Raw genomic sequence first — 15,921 nt, 5'->3', positions numbered from 1 at the left:
GGCTTATTTTCCAATGAAAGGAGGGGCGGCCGCCCCTCCTTGCCCCTATGTAACTTCGCACTGCGGGTGACGTCGTTAATGGCCACCGTAGTTGCCAGCGGGGTCAAGCTCAAGGTCAATTGGCAGAGCAGGCTAACGAGCTCCTACCCTATACCTCATATTGCCTCCCCTTTTTAAACCCGCTGGAGCACCTTCTTGAGGACAAGGGGCAATTTAACCCAATTGTCCTGCTAATTGACCTTCCGCTAGACTTGCTCTCATTGGCAATTGTGTCAAGATTATAACCTCAACTTCTTTAATAATAACATAGCAAAAATGCCCCCATCTAAACCCAACGCTCACACGTGTTTCACACTACATGTTTCCTCATGGAGGAATAGTGTTTCACACTACATGTTTCCTCATGGAGGAATAAGTCAATTGGGAGTTATACTCTAGGCGCATGAATAATAGATACTCTTAGCCACCTATGCATTTGGATGATCCCACAATTAAATAATTCATTTGTTAAGTTTCACATTTCGCCACACATAAAGATGTGTACAAGTTGTTTCAGAAAGAAAAATTAAAAAACCTTAAAACCACTTAGAGAGTTACGACTACAACCGCTTAGAGAGTTATGTCAAACTCCCCATGTTTCCTCCCTTAATATATTGCGAGGGTCGAGGGCGCTAGTCCACCCATTCCTCCCTGACCCTCGCAAAGTGAAAAAGTCTTACTGATTTGGAGTCGCTTTTTGGTTTCTAAATGCAAACTAGTATTCACCTTCTGGTTTTCAATGCCCAACCCACTGAGCTTCAAGTGGAGCTCATTGAGCCACCATTGTATAGCAAGCAAAAGTGACCCCAAAAATATAAAAGCATTTATCTTCAAGCATGATATGACTAGAAAGAGGAAAACAAGGAGAATCATGAGAAAATAACAGTGACATTGAAGTAAATTCGAAGGCAAGTTCTTGCAGAAACAGTAAAAAGAAAAGAAAGGGTAAAATCCGACTATATCTACAATTTCATGGCCTCTGAGCCCCTTTTTCAGATGGAAATTTAATTGAGAGAGGAGCAAAAGAAGCCTTCACACACATAGCATAAGCCACAATTTAATATAAATACTACTTCCCCCCTTAATAATTAACTTATTGTTCCTCCAAATCCCTTCATATTATCTGAAAATATTCAAATTTAAACATGGGGGTTGCTCCTGAATGATCCAAGGGCCTTGACAGCTCCTGCTCTCAAGATAAATTGGTGGTAGAAGGCTGCAATTGCTGCTCCAATGAAGGGTCCTACCCAGAAAATCCACTGCAAACAACAAAAAAGTAAACAAGAATATAAATTAGTGAAAGTTCTACAGTGTTCCTGAGTATCTTACATTATAATGATAACATAAAAGTGAAGAAGAATTAATATTGGAGTACATACTTGGTCATCCCAAGCCTTGTCTTTGTTGTAGATAACAGCAGCTCCAAGACTTCTAGCGGGGTTGATGCCAGTGCCAGTGATTGGGATGGTGGCCAAGTGGACAATGAACACAGCAAACCCAATTGGCAGTGGAGCCAAAACCTTCAAAATTCCACAACATTCCACAATTTAGCCTCTTAGAATACGAGAGAGAGAGAGAGAGAGAGAGAGAAAGATAGAACCTACCATGTAACCGATTGTATATTCTCCTGTCTATCTCTCGTCACATGACTTAAGAGATAGACACGAAAAGATATACAACCCAAGATAACTAAGAACCTCGATGGGAATACATACAATTGGAAAACATATATAAAATCAGACAACAGGACCGTTTGGAACAGGATGGAAGAGTTGAAAATGGGCTAAAACAGTTCTCAAAAAAGACATGCCCGTGATTGTGAGGCTAAATAAAAACAAAATTAGACAACTTTCATTGATTTCTGACTCAGCATATCAAATGTTTGGGACTGTTAACACAAGAAACAAATCACGCCTTAATCCAACTTTTAACTATTAAACAATAATACTTGGGGATGTTCTGGTTAGAAGATGCGACTACGAGACGGAAATTCAAGCAAAAGAGGTAAAGGAAGACCTATGGAAGTTTTGAACGACATTATAAAAAAAGATATGGAGGTACCTAGAGCCAACGGAAGATTTCGTGCAAAACCAAGCGTAATAGCGTTTTAGGAATCATATTGTCAACCCCACTTAGTAGAATAAGGTTTTGTTATTATTGTTCTTGTTGTAACTATTAAACAATAACCAAACAAGTGGCTGTTGAGGTGGTTAAAAGAGGATTTCCTCAAGAGGAATGTGAAGGGCCCACAGATTGACGTCGAGACCTCGAGCGAGTCATGAGTCATGACAGTACTTGAAGAAGGCAGAGCACGTTAGGAATGATGGAAAGGAGAAAAGTTGAGAGAGAAAATAATTTGAAAAAGTTGAATCAACTTGTTGAAAGAAAACAAAATTAGGTGACCCCTCCGCATCTATTGCACTGCATGATGCCCTGAAATGCCAACCAGATAAAAACATTTGGCCCAGCTAGCTCATTGTTTTCACCCTACTCAATAGGGAACTTTATTCTAAACAATATCATCATGAGACTTTTTGGTTCTAATAATTTGAAGGGCAACGTCTAATAGCTAGAGGGGAGATGGTTTGAACTCGAAACGCAGTTTGCTGAAGAGGAAGATCCTACTTCACTAGAGCAATGTACCTCTTGTAGGAAATTTTATTCTAAACAATATCATCATGAGACTTAAAAGAGTTTTTTGGTTCTAATAATTTGAAGGGCAACATCTAATATTTGACGAGATTCTGCCTTGTACCCGTTGCACTATCCCCAAGAGTATCGTGAGACGGTTAAACTCAAGATTTTGGATATAAGCACGATACAAACACCGAAAAACAAGTATAGGATCCTATTATGTTAACATCAGTTAGGTATTTGAGGGTGATTAGTTTACATTAATGAATGGTTTAAGAACATCTAAACTTGTGGTTGTGGACCTGTGTGTGGGACACCTAAACTTGTCCAAAGACTAAGGATGGTTAAATGAGGGTATATTTTTCCACAAGAAGTTAGAGAAAAATAGAGGCCATTTTGTCCCATTTCTTAAATTAAGCTTAAAGTCCTTGTATTTACATAAGTCCAATAATGCACTTGTTCATAACCAAAAAAATAAAGTCAATGGTGTACTAAACAAGAAAAAAAGAATATAATTAATGCATTTTCTAGCACACTCAAAAATTAAATTTTACAAAATAAAGAAAGCAAAATTAAATCCAAAAGAGACATGCTTGTGGATCCTTCAAATTTTCTGAAGAAACTAGCTTTTTTTTCTCTAATTTTATCAGCTCCCCTGTTTTCTATATGTATTTTTTCAATTACTATTCTGTAATAAATCTATAAATATACTGCGATAGAGGAGGAAATGGTAATTGCAAATTATAGATGAAGGGTGTGTATGTACCGGAACATGGGAGTCTCTAGCACTCCTCTTGGGGTCAGTGGCAGAGAAGACGGTGTAAACCAGCACAAAGGTGCCAATAATCTCAGCAGCCAATCCAACTCCGGTGCTGTATCCATCGCTAAGTGAGTTGGCTCCGCCGCCGTACTTGATGTAGTAGCTCTTCTGGAAAGCCTTCACCAGCGCAACACCGGCTATGGCTCCCAACGACTGAGCCACCATGTACAGCACAGCTCTCACCAGCGACACCTTCCGCGCCAGGAACAGCCCAAATGTCACCGCCGGGTTAATGTGACCCCCTGTTCAACAAAAGTTACAAAACCCATTGTAAAAAAAGCAGTTTTTTCAACAATTTATGCAAGTAGAAAAAAAATCCCACAAAACCCACATTAGAAAAAGCAGCTTTTTCAACGGGCTTCTATATGTAGCAGCAAAATCACACGAAACCCACATCAAAGACTTCATCTTTTTAACTAAATTATACATATACAAGAAAAATACAGAAAACCCACTTAAAAGATAAACTTTTTCGCTAACTTTTGTATTTTACAAGCAAACCCACGTCAAAGACTTCAACTTTTTACTAATTATACACGTAGAGATAAAACCAGAGAGACCCAGGAGAGAAAACAGACCTGAAATCCCAGCAGTGCAGTAAACAAGCACAAAGATCATGCCTCCAAAGGCCCAAGCAATTCCCAGAATCCCAACCCCACCGCAAGCGTCAGCATTGACAGCTGGGTCGGTCTGGCTCTTGTAGCCAATCACTGTGAGCACAGTGACGTAGAGGAAGAGAAGAGTGGCTACGAACTCAGCTATGAGAGCTCTGTAAAACGACCATTTGGTGAGCTCGGCCGCGTCGATGAGCGGTGCAGGCGGTGGGTCGTGGTAGTCCTTGGCTGAGAAGGAGCCCCTCTCTGCAACTTCCATGTCCTTGGCCATTAATAAAGCTTAAGCTTCACACAGTCCGGAGAGACAGAGAAAAACAGAGTCTTGGGCTTTGGGAAAAGAGAGAGATGAAGAGGTGGTGGTGTGGCATAGGGAGCGAGGAGTAAAGGGGTATATATGGTGAGAGATTAGGATTAAATTTTAATTGGAAATTTTGAATTATGTGGACCGAACCCACCTACTATTTTTGTGTGTGCTGTTTTCGCTTTCACCGACTATGGGGCCTGGCTTTTTAGTATAAGTGGTCACCCTGACCTGCTTCTGCTCTCTCTCTCTCTCTCTCCCCCCTTCCACTTACCTACAACAGTCTAGATTGTTGTTCGTAAAATAAGAAGTGTTTTGCTTTGGGAAAACTCCCACATCGTTTTTAAGATGATGAAATATTGAGCTCCACTAAAGAACGAAACTTGGCATGATATTTTTTGCTACAAGCAAAAGCAATAATTGAGGATAAGGAATCAAACCTGTAAATTGTAAGTACAGTGATGATGTTTGTAATTGCTTGAGCTATAAATTTTTAAAATATTGCGAGATATTTTTGAAAATCGAAATTTCAAGCATGATCAAGCATGGTGGTGAAAATTTTCTCGTTGTGAAATGTTGGCAAGATAAAATATTATCTCTAAATGTGTGAATTAGATTTGTGATATGTATTATTCTTTTTAATAGCTAAATAATTGTGTAACTTTGACGAAATGAAAGTTGTAAACCAGTCAATATTATCTATTTCATTGTCTGATGCTTATTTGAATTAGAAGATGTTTTAGTACGTTTATGCATATCATCTACTCTTGCCGAAGAAAAAAAATGTACGTTTCATTTGTCGAACGCATGAATATTCGGAATGCATGGAACAAAAAAAAAAAAAAAAAAAAGAAATGTGCAGCACGTGCAAAATGACCCGGTGAGTCGTAACTCGCGACGAGTCAAAAGCAGAATCATGCAGAGTTCTGATGTCCCTTTGACTCAGTGAGTCAGTGACCCTGCTCGGCGCAGACGACTCACTGCACCCACAAAGAAACGCACGTAAACGAAAGCCTGGTTGCTGGCTGCTTTGAACTTCAATGCATACGTGACGCGATCTGATTGGGGAACAGAAAACGGTAATAAGTGCTTGCTTTGGAAGGACACGTGGAGGGATGTGAGCCGTGCATAGGTCCACAGGCTGAATCAGCGAAGTTAGGCAAAAACGGGTGGTTTAAGATAGCTTGGCGGTTCTTGAACGTTAATCAAAATGCCGCAGGACGGTGGGACCCATTCATGCTTTGGCTTTACTGGATAATAGAGGCACATAGATAGCTAAGATAGGGGTGGAAACCGGAAAATATTGTCATAAACCGATGTAGTGACCGAACCGTATCGACCGGTTTATATTGGTATGGTCGAGTTTTGGTAAGATTTCATTATCGGTTGACATTTTATCGAACTAATATTAATGGTATAGCTCTGATATTGGATTTTTTATACCATTCGATATATCGTACCAAACCAATATACATTTTTAGTATTTTTTACATGCACAACTCTGCAATTTTAGGGCTTGAAACATAAAAACCCACTCATTCTGCGGTTTTTCTTTTTTTTTCCTACTCTTGCACGACCTCTCTCAGATTGCAATGAGGGGATCAATCAGACTTTTGACTTTTGAGTTTTTTGTTTTTGCTTTTGCATTGGTTGCTACATTGGATTTAGACAATTATATGAGTTACACTTTTGAGTTGGTGAATTATTAACCATTTGGATTATGGTTGCTAATTTTGTTGTTGGCTTATTAAATTATATTTGATTTTAATTTTAAATTTTAAGTTATAATTATGTTAGCTTATCCATCAATTGAAAGATTACAGCAGCTTCTTTTTTCAAATTTTTGGGTTGGTGTTTTTGTAGCTTGTTTTTTTACAGTAATGATATGGCAGACTATCGTTTGTGCCATTTAGCAACCAAATCAGCCAAAGTTATTGAACATTTGTTTGTGCCATTTAGCGACATCCTATTACCGTTGGAGAGAGTTTCCAAGAAAAATATGTTATTGTCATACAAAAAACAAATTAATTAAGAAAACACCTTTTTTCTTGGACACTTGTTTATACTTTCTCCCACACTTTATTTATTTAAGTTATAGCGTGATTTGAGAAGTGGAAGGTAAGTGAGTTTCCTACCGTTAGAGGAATAATCCCATGTTACCACAAATAGCAAACCCTAACAAATTATAAAATGGCTAGAAAAAAAACGAATCATAAAATGGTGATGACGTTTTTTTTTTCTTGAACAAACGATATTATCTTGGAGATGAGATAGGTTTAGCCTTACAATAGACCAGGAATAATGTGGTTTAAATTCGCTTTTGGTGAGAATCGAATCTAAAATCTCTCACTTATAAATAAAGTGAAATATCACTATACCGTAATACTAAGTAACAATGATGACGTTTTTACATGTATTAATTAAATAAAAATGTGCAAAGTGATGAGAACCGCAGACTTTTTTGACCTCACAAATTATTAGTTATTAATCCGCCCATTATCCCCCATGTCCGTGACATGCCCTGATTAATTAGTGGACAGTCTGACGTGGATTTGCAAAACGAATCAGAAGACAGATAAGCATATAGATTGGGTCGGCCAGCGACAGCGAAGCAGATATTTGATCCTCAACCTCTAAGCACATGACATTCCACTAAGGTTTATGTCACAACTGCTGATTTTAACAACCGATTCATCATCATATGACCTTTCATTTTATAGATGCGAATCTCAATCCTATCGTGGTTTAACACTAAATGGAATATTCTTTCATAGAGGCTAAGGTCCAATGTATAATAGAAAAATGTGTTTTCACAACTCTACGACGTCTGTTCATTCTAGGCCGTTGTTATGCAAAATTTTTCACACGATACGTCTCATGTCCTTTAAAGAATCGCCAGACCTCATTATTGATCTTCATCTTGAAGAGTGTACTTGGATGTTGTCTTTTGTTGCATTGCTTTTGTACGTACGTACGTACGTACATACATACATACATACATACATATATATATATATATATATATAAAAATAGGATCAAGGGACAAATATTTTTACAAATACTTTTACACTCTCTTTAAGCCTTTTGATTACATGACATCCAATGGTTCTTATTTATTCATTAAATGACATTGATGTTTATGTGGATTTTAACTAATATTAAAGATAAAATAAAACTGAAAAAAAAAAAACACAAAATCTGGAAAATTAAAACTAAAATTAAAAAAAGGAAGAAACTCTAGTTGTACGTAGTCCTTGTTGCATAAAATAAGATACATTGTGTACTAGCTTTAAAAGATGGTATGAATAATAATATGATACATTGGAATGGAGTAGTAGGGTTCATGCCGTTCATCACATCACTTCTGTGCAAATGGAGTATTCTCTCTGGACTCAGGAAGTTGAAAATGCGATAGTCCCATTTTGCAGGTTCTTATTTTCACCTTTGAATTCTACATAGTCAAATTTGTAGAACTAGATTTTGGTTTCGCAAGTCCATAATTTGTAGAACTAGATTTATTTGCGCCTAAATGATTTGATTTAATAATTATTTTTTATATGATTAATATCAAGATTGGCTTGGGTGTATTGTTGTTGCTGCTCAACGGCATTGTTTAGGGTTTCCTTGATTTGGAATTCCATTTAATTCAAGGTTCTAAAAGAAGTTAGGCGCTAATCGAGCGGTGAGCTGGGGCCTAGCGCCTAGGCGGACTAGGCGGATTTAAGTAAATCTATTATATTTTGTGTAAATAAGTGTGTTTATACTTAATATATATATATATATATATATATATATATATATATATAATTTCATTCCAAACTAAAAAATAGAATGACATATATATTATGAAGTATTGGAACATAATTAAAACACGGGGAACATGCATATAATGTGTATTCATTTAAGCATTCAACAAGTGTCTTACAATTTATTGAAAAAAATAAAATGCAAAATGAAAGTTAAATTGACACACCCCGACCGAGATCAGGGCGTGCTGGCCATCACACGAAGGTGACGTAGCCATGTGCACGTGCGGAAGCTAATAGAACAGTAATATAAAAGTACGAATAAATAAAAACTAGCATACAAAGTCCTAGAACAAGTGCTAGCGTAGCGAGATACAAATTCAGAGCGAGACTATAGCAGTCCAAAAGAAAAGTTGCAACAAAAGTACACCCGAAGGTGACCCTACGCTGGTGAGTATCTGTCAGAAAAGCCGGAAGAATCCTCTGGGAGACCACCGAAACTGCTACTGAACTAGAACCTGGAGGGGCGCAAAACAAAAGCGTGAGTGGGCAAAAACAAATCTTTCTAAAACCATTTATAAAATACTTTCTAACCCCTCGCCGTAAAACCTGTATACATCCCAGAAATATATAAACACATAATACATATGCCAAACATGCTCAATTAATATGCCATGCCGAAATCTCATAATGATATGCAAGTGCCCAGGTATAAACATATCAATATCATGTAATCTGGCAGCCGGAGTCACCTAACGTGACCTGTACGGCTGCATCTAGAGCTCAAATCTCAATCTCAATATCTAAACCTGCCCACGAGTCGGAACCACCTAAAGTGGTCTGTACGACAGGCCTGGGTGTAAATAAGTGCTACGATCACGTGAAGACTGGGCGAATAATCGCGGGTCACCTACGAGTCGGAACCACCTAAAGTGGTCTGTACGACAGGCCTGTGCACCTACCTTGAATCCAAGGTGAGCATAAGGTGCGGGAGGTGAACATCACGTGAAGGACTGTGCCCTGGCCGCGGGCGGGAGCACTAACACCGGGGGTGCAGGTTATGAGCTCTCTAACTATCTCAAACCACTACTGAAACATAAACGTGAATAACGCTTACCTGGCACTTAGCTGTGCGTCCACAGCACCCAATATGCATATGTATAAATATATGCAACTAATAACGTACCCAACGATGCACGAAAAACGATAATGTAATGCATGGCATAATGAATAAACATTTATTCAAGTTCTGGGAAAATATAGTATATAGGTATATACGGAAAACCAAAAGCCCACTCACTGGTATGTAGAAGGGTCGTAGCCCCCCTACCTCGCGTGTGCACGCTCGTCCTCGGGGTACGTGTCACCTATATGCGAAATAGCTATAAAAACGTTAACTTTAAAGCACATAACCAACTTCTCGTAATAACTTCTTATACATTGCTCAAAATGGACAAATGAATATACCAACGTGCTCTACACAACCTCAGGATCACAACCATATTTTTAGAAAAATTTTCCTCCGCCGCACGCGCCCCCACGCGCCGGCCAAGGCACGGCCACACGCGCCGGCCACGCGCAGGCACGTGCGGCGCACACTGACGGCGTCAACTGATGCCGTTAGGAATATTCCGTCAGTTTTGACAGATTCCGTTAACGGCGTCAGGAATATTCCGTCAACTCTGACGGAATATTCCGTCAACTCTGACGGAATATTCCGTCGCCTTCTCCGTTCAGTCTCCGGTGCCGTCGCCGGCGCCGGAAAACTGGGAAACCTGCAACTCGAGTTTTCTCACTCGTTTCTCAACCGTTTTTCGTGATTTTTGAACCAAAATGAAGACCTAAACTAGTAGAACACGTCCCAACAAGTTTTAAGGGCTAAAACTTACGCGATCTTACCTGAGCAAACAACCAAAACCGGCCAACTTCGAACCAGGCCTTCCCGACGTCCAATTTCGTCCAACTAAGTACTCCGAGACTCCTTGGGACACCACCAAGCTACCTACGAGCTTAAAAATCCCAAAAACAAGCTAGATTAAGTTTGCATGAATAGTGCTCGAAACTGCCATTGTCGAATCGACGTGAAAACGATGAAGTTCTTACCTGAAAATGGTACGATTGTGCTCCTCTCAGCCTCACGAGTTCAATGGTGTAGTTGGTTCCCTCGATCTACTAAGGTTTGGGTGAGTTGTGTGTGTGTCCGTACGTTTACAGAGGGAAGAAGAAGAAAGAAGGGAGAGAGAGAGAGACACGAGACAGAGACAGAGGGAGAGGGAGTGTGTGTGTGTGTGTGTGGCCCAACACATGCCAACACCACACAAAACAACCAACCAACATGACGGAAACAAACCAGGGGCAAAATGGTCATTTCGCACGTACGTTTTAATAATCCCGGGACGGGATGTCACAACCTACCCACCTTATTAGAATTTCGTCCCGAAATTCAAAACAACCAAATTACCACCCCTAGTGATCAAAGAATAATCGAGGATACAAGTCCCTCATCCGATCTTCTGTCTCCCACGTAGCTTCCTCGACTGAGTGATTCCTCCACAAAATTTTCACTAAGTTCACCGTCTTGTTCCTCAGAACCTTTTCTTTCCAATCTAGTATCGTCACTGGTTCTTCGTCATACGTCAAATCTGGATTAATCTCTAACGGTTGAGGAGGTATCACATGAGATGGATCAGCAACATAATGTCGGAGCATAGACACGTGAAAAACGTTATGCACTCTAGCCAACTCCGGTGGCAACTCCAACCTGTAAGCTACCTCACCCACTCGTTCTGTGACCACGTATGGTCCGATGTACCTGGGGCTCAACTTCCCCTTCTTTCCAAACCGCACGACACCTCTCCACGGTGAAAGCTTCAGAAATACCCAGTCTCCGACCTCATACACTCTGTCTGTAGCATGCCGATCAGCTAAACTCTTCTGCCTGTCCTGAGCTGCTTTCAGGTTAGACTTAACTACCTGAACATTCTGAGTAGTCTCCTCGACAATCTCGGGACCCACTAAAACTCTCTCACCAACCTCTGACAAACACAACGGTGTGCGACAAGCTCTGCCATACAAGGCCTCAAATGGCGCCATGCCGATGCTTGAATGAAAACTGTTGTTGTAAGCAAACTGTAGCACCGAAGCTCGCAACATATCTTCCAAAGTCTGAATAGTCATTTCTGACTGTCCGTCCGTCTGTGGATGATACGCTGTACTATAAAGTAGTCTCGTGCCCAAAGCTTCCTGAAAAGCTACCCAAAACTTCGATGTAAATCGTGGATCACGATCCGAGACAATACTCATAGGGACACCATGGTACTTCACAACCTTCGAGATAAACAACTCCGCTAAGCGGCCCAAAAAGTATTTCTCCCTCACAGGAATAAAATGTGCCGACTTAGTGAGCCGATCAACGATCACCCAAATGCCGTCAAAGCCATTATGTGTACGCGGGAGCTTGTACACAAAATCCATGGTGATATTTTTCCATTTCCACTCTGGAACGGGAAGCGGCTGCAACAACCCAAACGGCTTCTTCCTCTCTGCTTTAACCTGCTGACAAACAGCACACCTGCTCACATACTCGGCTATCTCCCTCTTCATACCCGGCCAATAATAAAATGGTCGAATGGTATGATACATCTTAGTAGCTCCAGGATGCATGGCGTAAGCCGAGATATGTGTTTCATCGAGGATTTCTTTCTTCAAAACCACACTATTAGGCACGAACATTCTACCCTCTAGCATCAACATGCCATCCGAATCACGAACTCTGAGGTCTCGCCTCCTTCCTTGCTCTCGAGCTTGGATTAGTTCTTGAGTCTCCCGATCAGCTACCTGAGCTTCAAGCACACGATCGACCAAAATTGGCCTAACTTGAAAATTAGCAAGTAAAGCCACATCTCGGTCTTCTGCTTCTAACCTCACTCATGTCGCACGCAGATCCGCCAAAAGAGGAATACGGCTAGCGTACAACGCATTAATGCGGCCCTAAGACTTTCTGCTAAGTGCATCAGCCACTACGTTCGCACGACCAGGGTGATAATCAATCGTGCAATCGTAATCGCTGAGCAACTCCAACCACCTCCGTTGACGAAGATTAAGTTCCCTCTGAGTAAAAAGATATTGGAGACTCTTGTGATCTGTAAAGATCCTACACTTCTCTCCGTAAAGATAGTGTCTCCACAACTTCAACGCAAAGATAATGGCAGCCAACTCCAAATCATGTGTAGGGTAATTCAACTCATGAGGTTTCAACTGCCGCGAAGCATAAGCAATCACCCTACCATGCTGCATCAATACACATCCCAGACCATTCAAGGAAGCATCGCTATAAACCTCGAAATCACCACTATCGTCTGGGAGTGCCAAAATAGGTGCATGAGTGAGACAATGCTTCAACTGCTGGAAACTCTGCTCACACTTATCATCCCACTCAAATTTAACATCCTTCCTCGTTAACCTCGTCAGTGGCAAGGCAATCACCGAAAAATCCTTAACGAATCTCCGATAATACCCCGCCAAACCAAGGAAACTTCTCACCTCGGTGACGGTCCGCGGTTGCTCCCAACTCTCCACAGCTGCAACCTTCTGAGGGTCCACCAAAATACCCTGAGCAGAAATGATGTGCCCCAAAAACGCAACTTGATCTAACCAGAACTGGCACTTGCTAAACTTAGCATACAATTGGTGTTCCCTCAATCTCTTCAACACCAAAGTAAGATGTCGAACATGCTCCGCTTTCTACTTAGAATACACCAGAATATCATCAATGAAGACAATAACAAATCTATCCAAGTAAGGCTGGAATACCCGGTTAATTAAATCCATAAAAGCAGCTGGTGCATTCGTCAACCCAAATGGCATAACCAGAAACTCGTAATAACCATAACGAGTCCTGAACGCCGTCTTAGGAACGCCATCCCTACTGATCTTCAGCTGATAGTACCCAGACCTCAAGTTTATCTTGGAAAATACACAAGCACCTCTTAGCTGATCAAACAAGTCATCAATACGAGGCAATGGATAACGGTTTTTAATCGTCACCCGATTTAATTGCCTATAATCGATACACAGCCTCAAAGTTCCATCCTTCTTCCTCACAAACAAAACTGGAGCGCCCCAAGGCGAAGTACTAGGCTGAATGAATCCCTTATCCACTAACTCCTGCAACTGAACCTTCAATTCCCTTAACTCTGCGGGAGCCATACGATAAGGAGTTAAAGAAATAGGATTAGTACCTGGAAGCAACTCAATGGTGAACTCCACGTCTCGATCTGGGGGTAGACCAGGTAAATCCTCGGGGAAAACATCAGGAAAGTGTCTGACCACTCTCACATCCTCAACTCTACCAGGAGCGGCCTCATCTAACACCACATGTGCTAGGTACCTCTGGCAACCTTTAGACAATAACTTTTTCGCTCGCAAAGCTAAGATAACGCCATGTCTCACCCCACTCTGCTCACCCACAAAAGTAACCACAGGTAGTCCAGGACGGTGAAATGTAACTACTTTCCCGTAACAGTCAATGTTGGCACGATAGAAGTGCAACCAATCCGTGCCCAAAATCACATCAAAGTCGACAATATCTAACGGGATAAGATCAGCTGATAAAACAACACCCTCGACCATCACTGGACATCCTGGGTACACACAATCTACAACACATCTCTCTCCTCTAGGCATAGCGAACTCTAAATCGTACCCTAGAGGTGTGGGGCGAGGTTGCGTCACTTGAGCAAATGTATGAGAAATCACGGAATGTGTAGCTCCACAATCAATTAAGACTCTAGCAAAACAACCAAGAATGTTTAACGTACCCATAATCAAGTCTGGGTTGTTCTGAGCGTCCTGTAGAGAAATATTGTGAAGACGCCCCTGGCCCTGCTGACGTCCGCCGCGGCCTCTGCTCGCCTGAACACCACGTCCCTGAGCACCACGCTCCTGACTGGGCTGACCCGACTGTCTCGAAGACCCTGCACTGCTAGTGGCAATCTCACCCTGCTGATACTGACCTCCCTGGTACCACTGAGAGCCACCTACCGGAGCTGGAGGATACGGCATATAGCCGCCCGAATACTGAGGGTAGCCACCCTGGGAATAGGGATCCTGGGGATACTGATACTGCACCGGAGCATATGGAACAGCATCACCCTGATAGTGGTAAACACCACCTCGACCCGTCTGGCCGTAGCTAGTCGGACCCTGGATCTGCTGGAGCGGTGCAGGTGGTGGCATAAAAGTCTGCTGCGGTTTCTGCGGCTGACCCTGGGGACAATTCGCGGCTCTATGTCCCATCTGTCCACACGTGAAGCAACCACTGCTACCACGCCTACACTCGCCAAAATGCCGGTTGTTACACCTGCGACAAATAGGGGCTCGGCCTCGACCACCATCGCCCTGCCTCTGGCCTCTAGCACCACCAGAAAATCTACCTCCACGACCCTGTCCAGTGGCACTGAAGCCACCACTCGAAGAACTCGAGCTAGCACCACCCCTCTTGAAGTTCTGAGTCTGACGGGGCCTGAGCGATGCTTGACCTTTACCTTTGTCGTCCTTCTTCTGATTGCCGTCTTTTTCTTCCTCACTGTCGCTTGACATGTTCTCAGAATCCTCTATCCTCAATAATATCTCGTAGAAATCCTGGTAGGTCTCGCTGTGGACAGCAGTCGCTATAGAACGCCACCTCTTCCTGGTGCCCAAACGGAAACGACGGAGCATCTCTGCTGGATTATGGTAACGGGACAGATCAGTAAACTTGCGGTAGTACTCATTCGCCGTCATCTTCCGCTGTTTCAGTTCGGTGAATTCCTGCTTCTTCCGATCGATGTACTCAGGGGGCACGTACCTCCTCTTGAACAAATCCGTAAAAACATTCCAATCAGTCTTCTGATCTGGAGTCAACCTACGAAGCTCCTGCTCCCACCAAGCCGCAGACTCCGTATCCAGAAACCATGAGGTCGTCTCGACCCACCTCTCCATAGGAAGGTTCCCCTGATTATGTAACACACGGAAAGTCTTCTCAATGTGTTCTAGCCAACGCTCTGCGCCCTCGTGGCCCTCACTACCTTTGAACTTATCCAACTTCAGATTGTACATAGTCTCCAGAGGAGTCCTCTGGGGAGGGCGCAATACTGACTGAAGGGCTGTAGCAAAAACTTCACCCAACTGAGCAACATCAGGGAAGCTAGACTCAGAAGAGCGACGTGGTTCCCGACGAGGCGGCATAATTCTGACAGAAGACACCAAGACCATTAGAATACTCACACAGACACAGGACTGCCAAACCTAAGCTCTGATACCAAACTGACACACCCCGATCGAGATCAGGGCGTGCTGGCCATCACACGAAAGTGACGTAGCCATGTGCACGTGCGGAAGCTAATAGAACAGTAATATAAAAGTACGAATAAATAAAAACTAGCATACAAAGTCCTAGAACAAGTGCTAGCGTAGCGAGATACAAATTCAGAGCGAGACTATAGCAGTCCAAAAGAAAAGTTGCGACAAAAGTACACCCGAAGGTGACCCTACGCTGGTGAGTATCTGTCAGAAAAGCCGGAAGAATCCTCTGGGAGACCACCGAAACTGCTACTGAACTAGAACCTGGAGGGGCGCAAAACAAAAGCGTGAGTGGGCAAAAACAAATCTTTCTAAAACCATTTATAAAATACTTTCTAACCCCTCGCCGTAAAACCTGTATACATCCCAGAAAATATAAACACATAATACATATGCCAAACATGCTCAATTAATATGCCATGCCGA

At 42.1% G+C, this 15,921-nt stretch overlaps 1 protein-coding gene across 1 annotated transcript; it reads right to left on the bottom strand.

Annotated features, from left to right (window-relative positions):
* Positions 1 to 908: 908 nt before the first annotated feature.
* On the bottom strand, positions 909 to 4,742 carry LOC137733669 (putative aquaporin PIP2-5). Its single transcript, XM_068472819.2, has 4 exons — positions 4,072 to 4,742; positions 3,440 to 3,735; positions 1,419 to 1,559; positions 909 to 1,298 (listed from the first exon to the last, which is right to left on the bottom strand). The coding sequence occupies exons 1-4, from the start codon at positions 4,376 to 4,378 to the stop codon at positions 1,179 to 1,181; spliced, it is 864 nt and encodes a 287-aa protein (XP_068328920.2). The 5' UTR covers positions 4,379 to 4,742; the 3' UTR covers positions 909 to 1,178.
* Between the last annotated feature and the right edge of the window lie 11,179 nt (positions 4,743 to 15,921).

This window comes from Pyrus communis, chromosome 7, assembly GCF_041283825.1.
Source record: "Pyrus communis isolate YQ-2024b chromosome 7, ASM4128382v1, whole genome shotgun sequence".
In the NCBI taxonomy this organism is placed as follows: Eukaryota; Viridiplantae; Streptophyta; class Magnoliopsida; order Rosales; family Rosaceae; genus Pyrus; species Pyrus communis.
This window is presented reverse-complemented; position numbering and strand designations above follow the sequence as displayed.

Bases quoted from the DNA above. Each gene is read 5' to 3' on its own strand.
- LOC137733669 (XM_068472819.2), bottom strand. From the start codon at position 4,378: ATGGCCAAGGACATGGAAGTTGCAGAGAGGGGCTCCTTCTCAGCCAAG. The intron at 3,736-4,071 runs GTCTGTTTTCTC...TTTGTTGAACAG, and splicing joins CTGCACTGCTGGGATTTCAG to GGGGTCACATTAACCCGGCG. The intron at 1,299-1,418 runs GTATGTACTCCA...TGTTGTTTGCAG, and splicing joins ACAAGGCTTGGGATGACCAA to TGGATTTTCTGGGTAGGACC.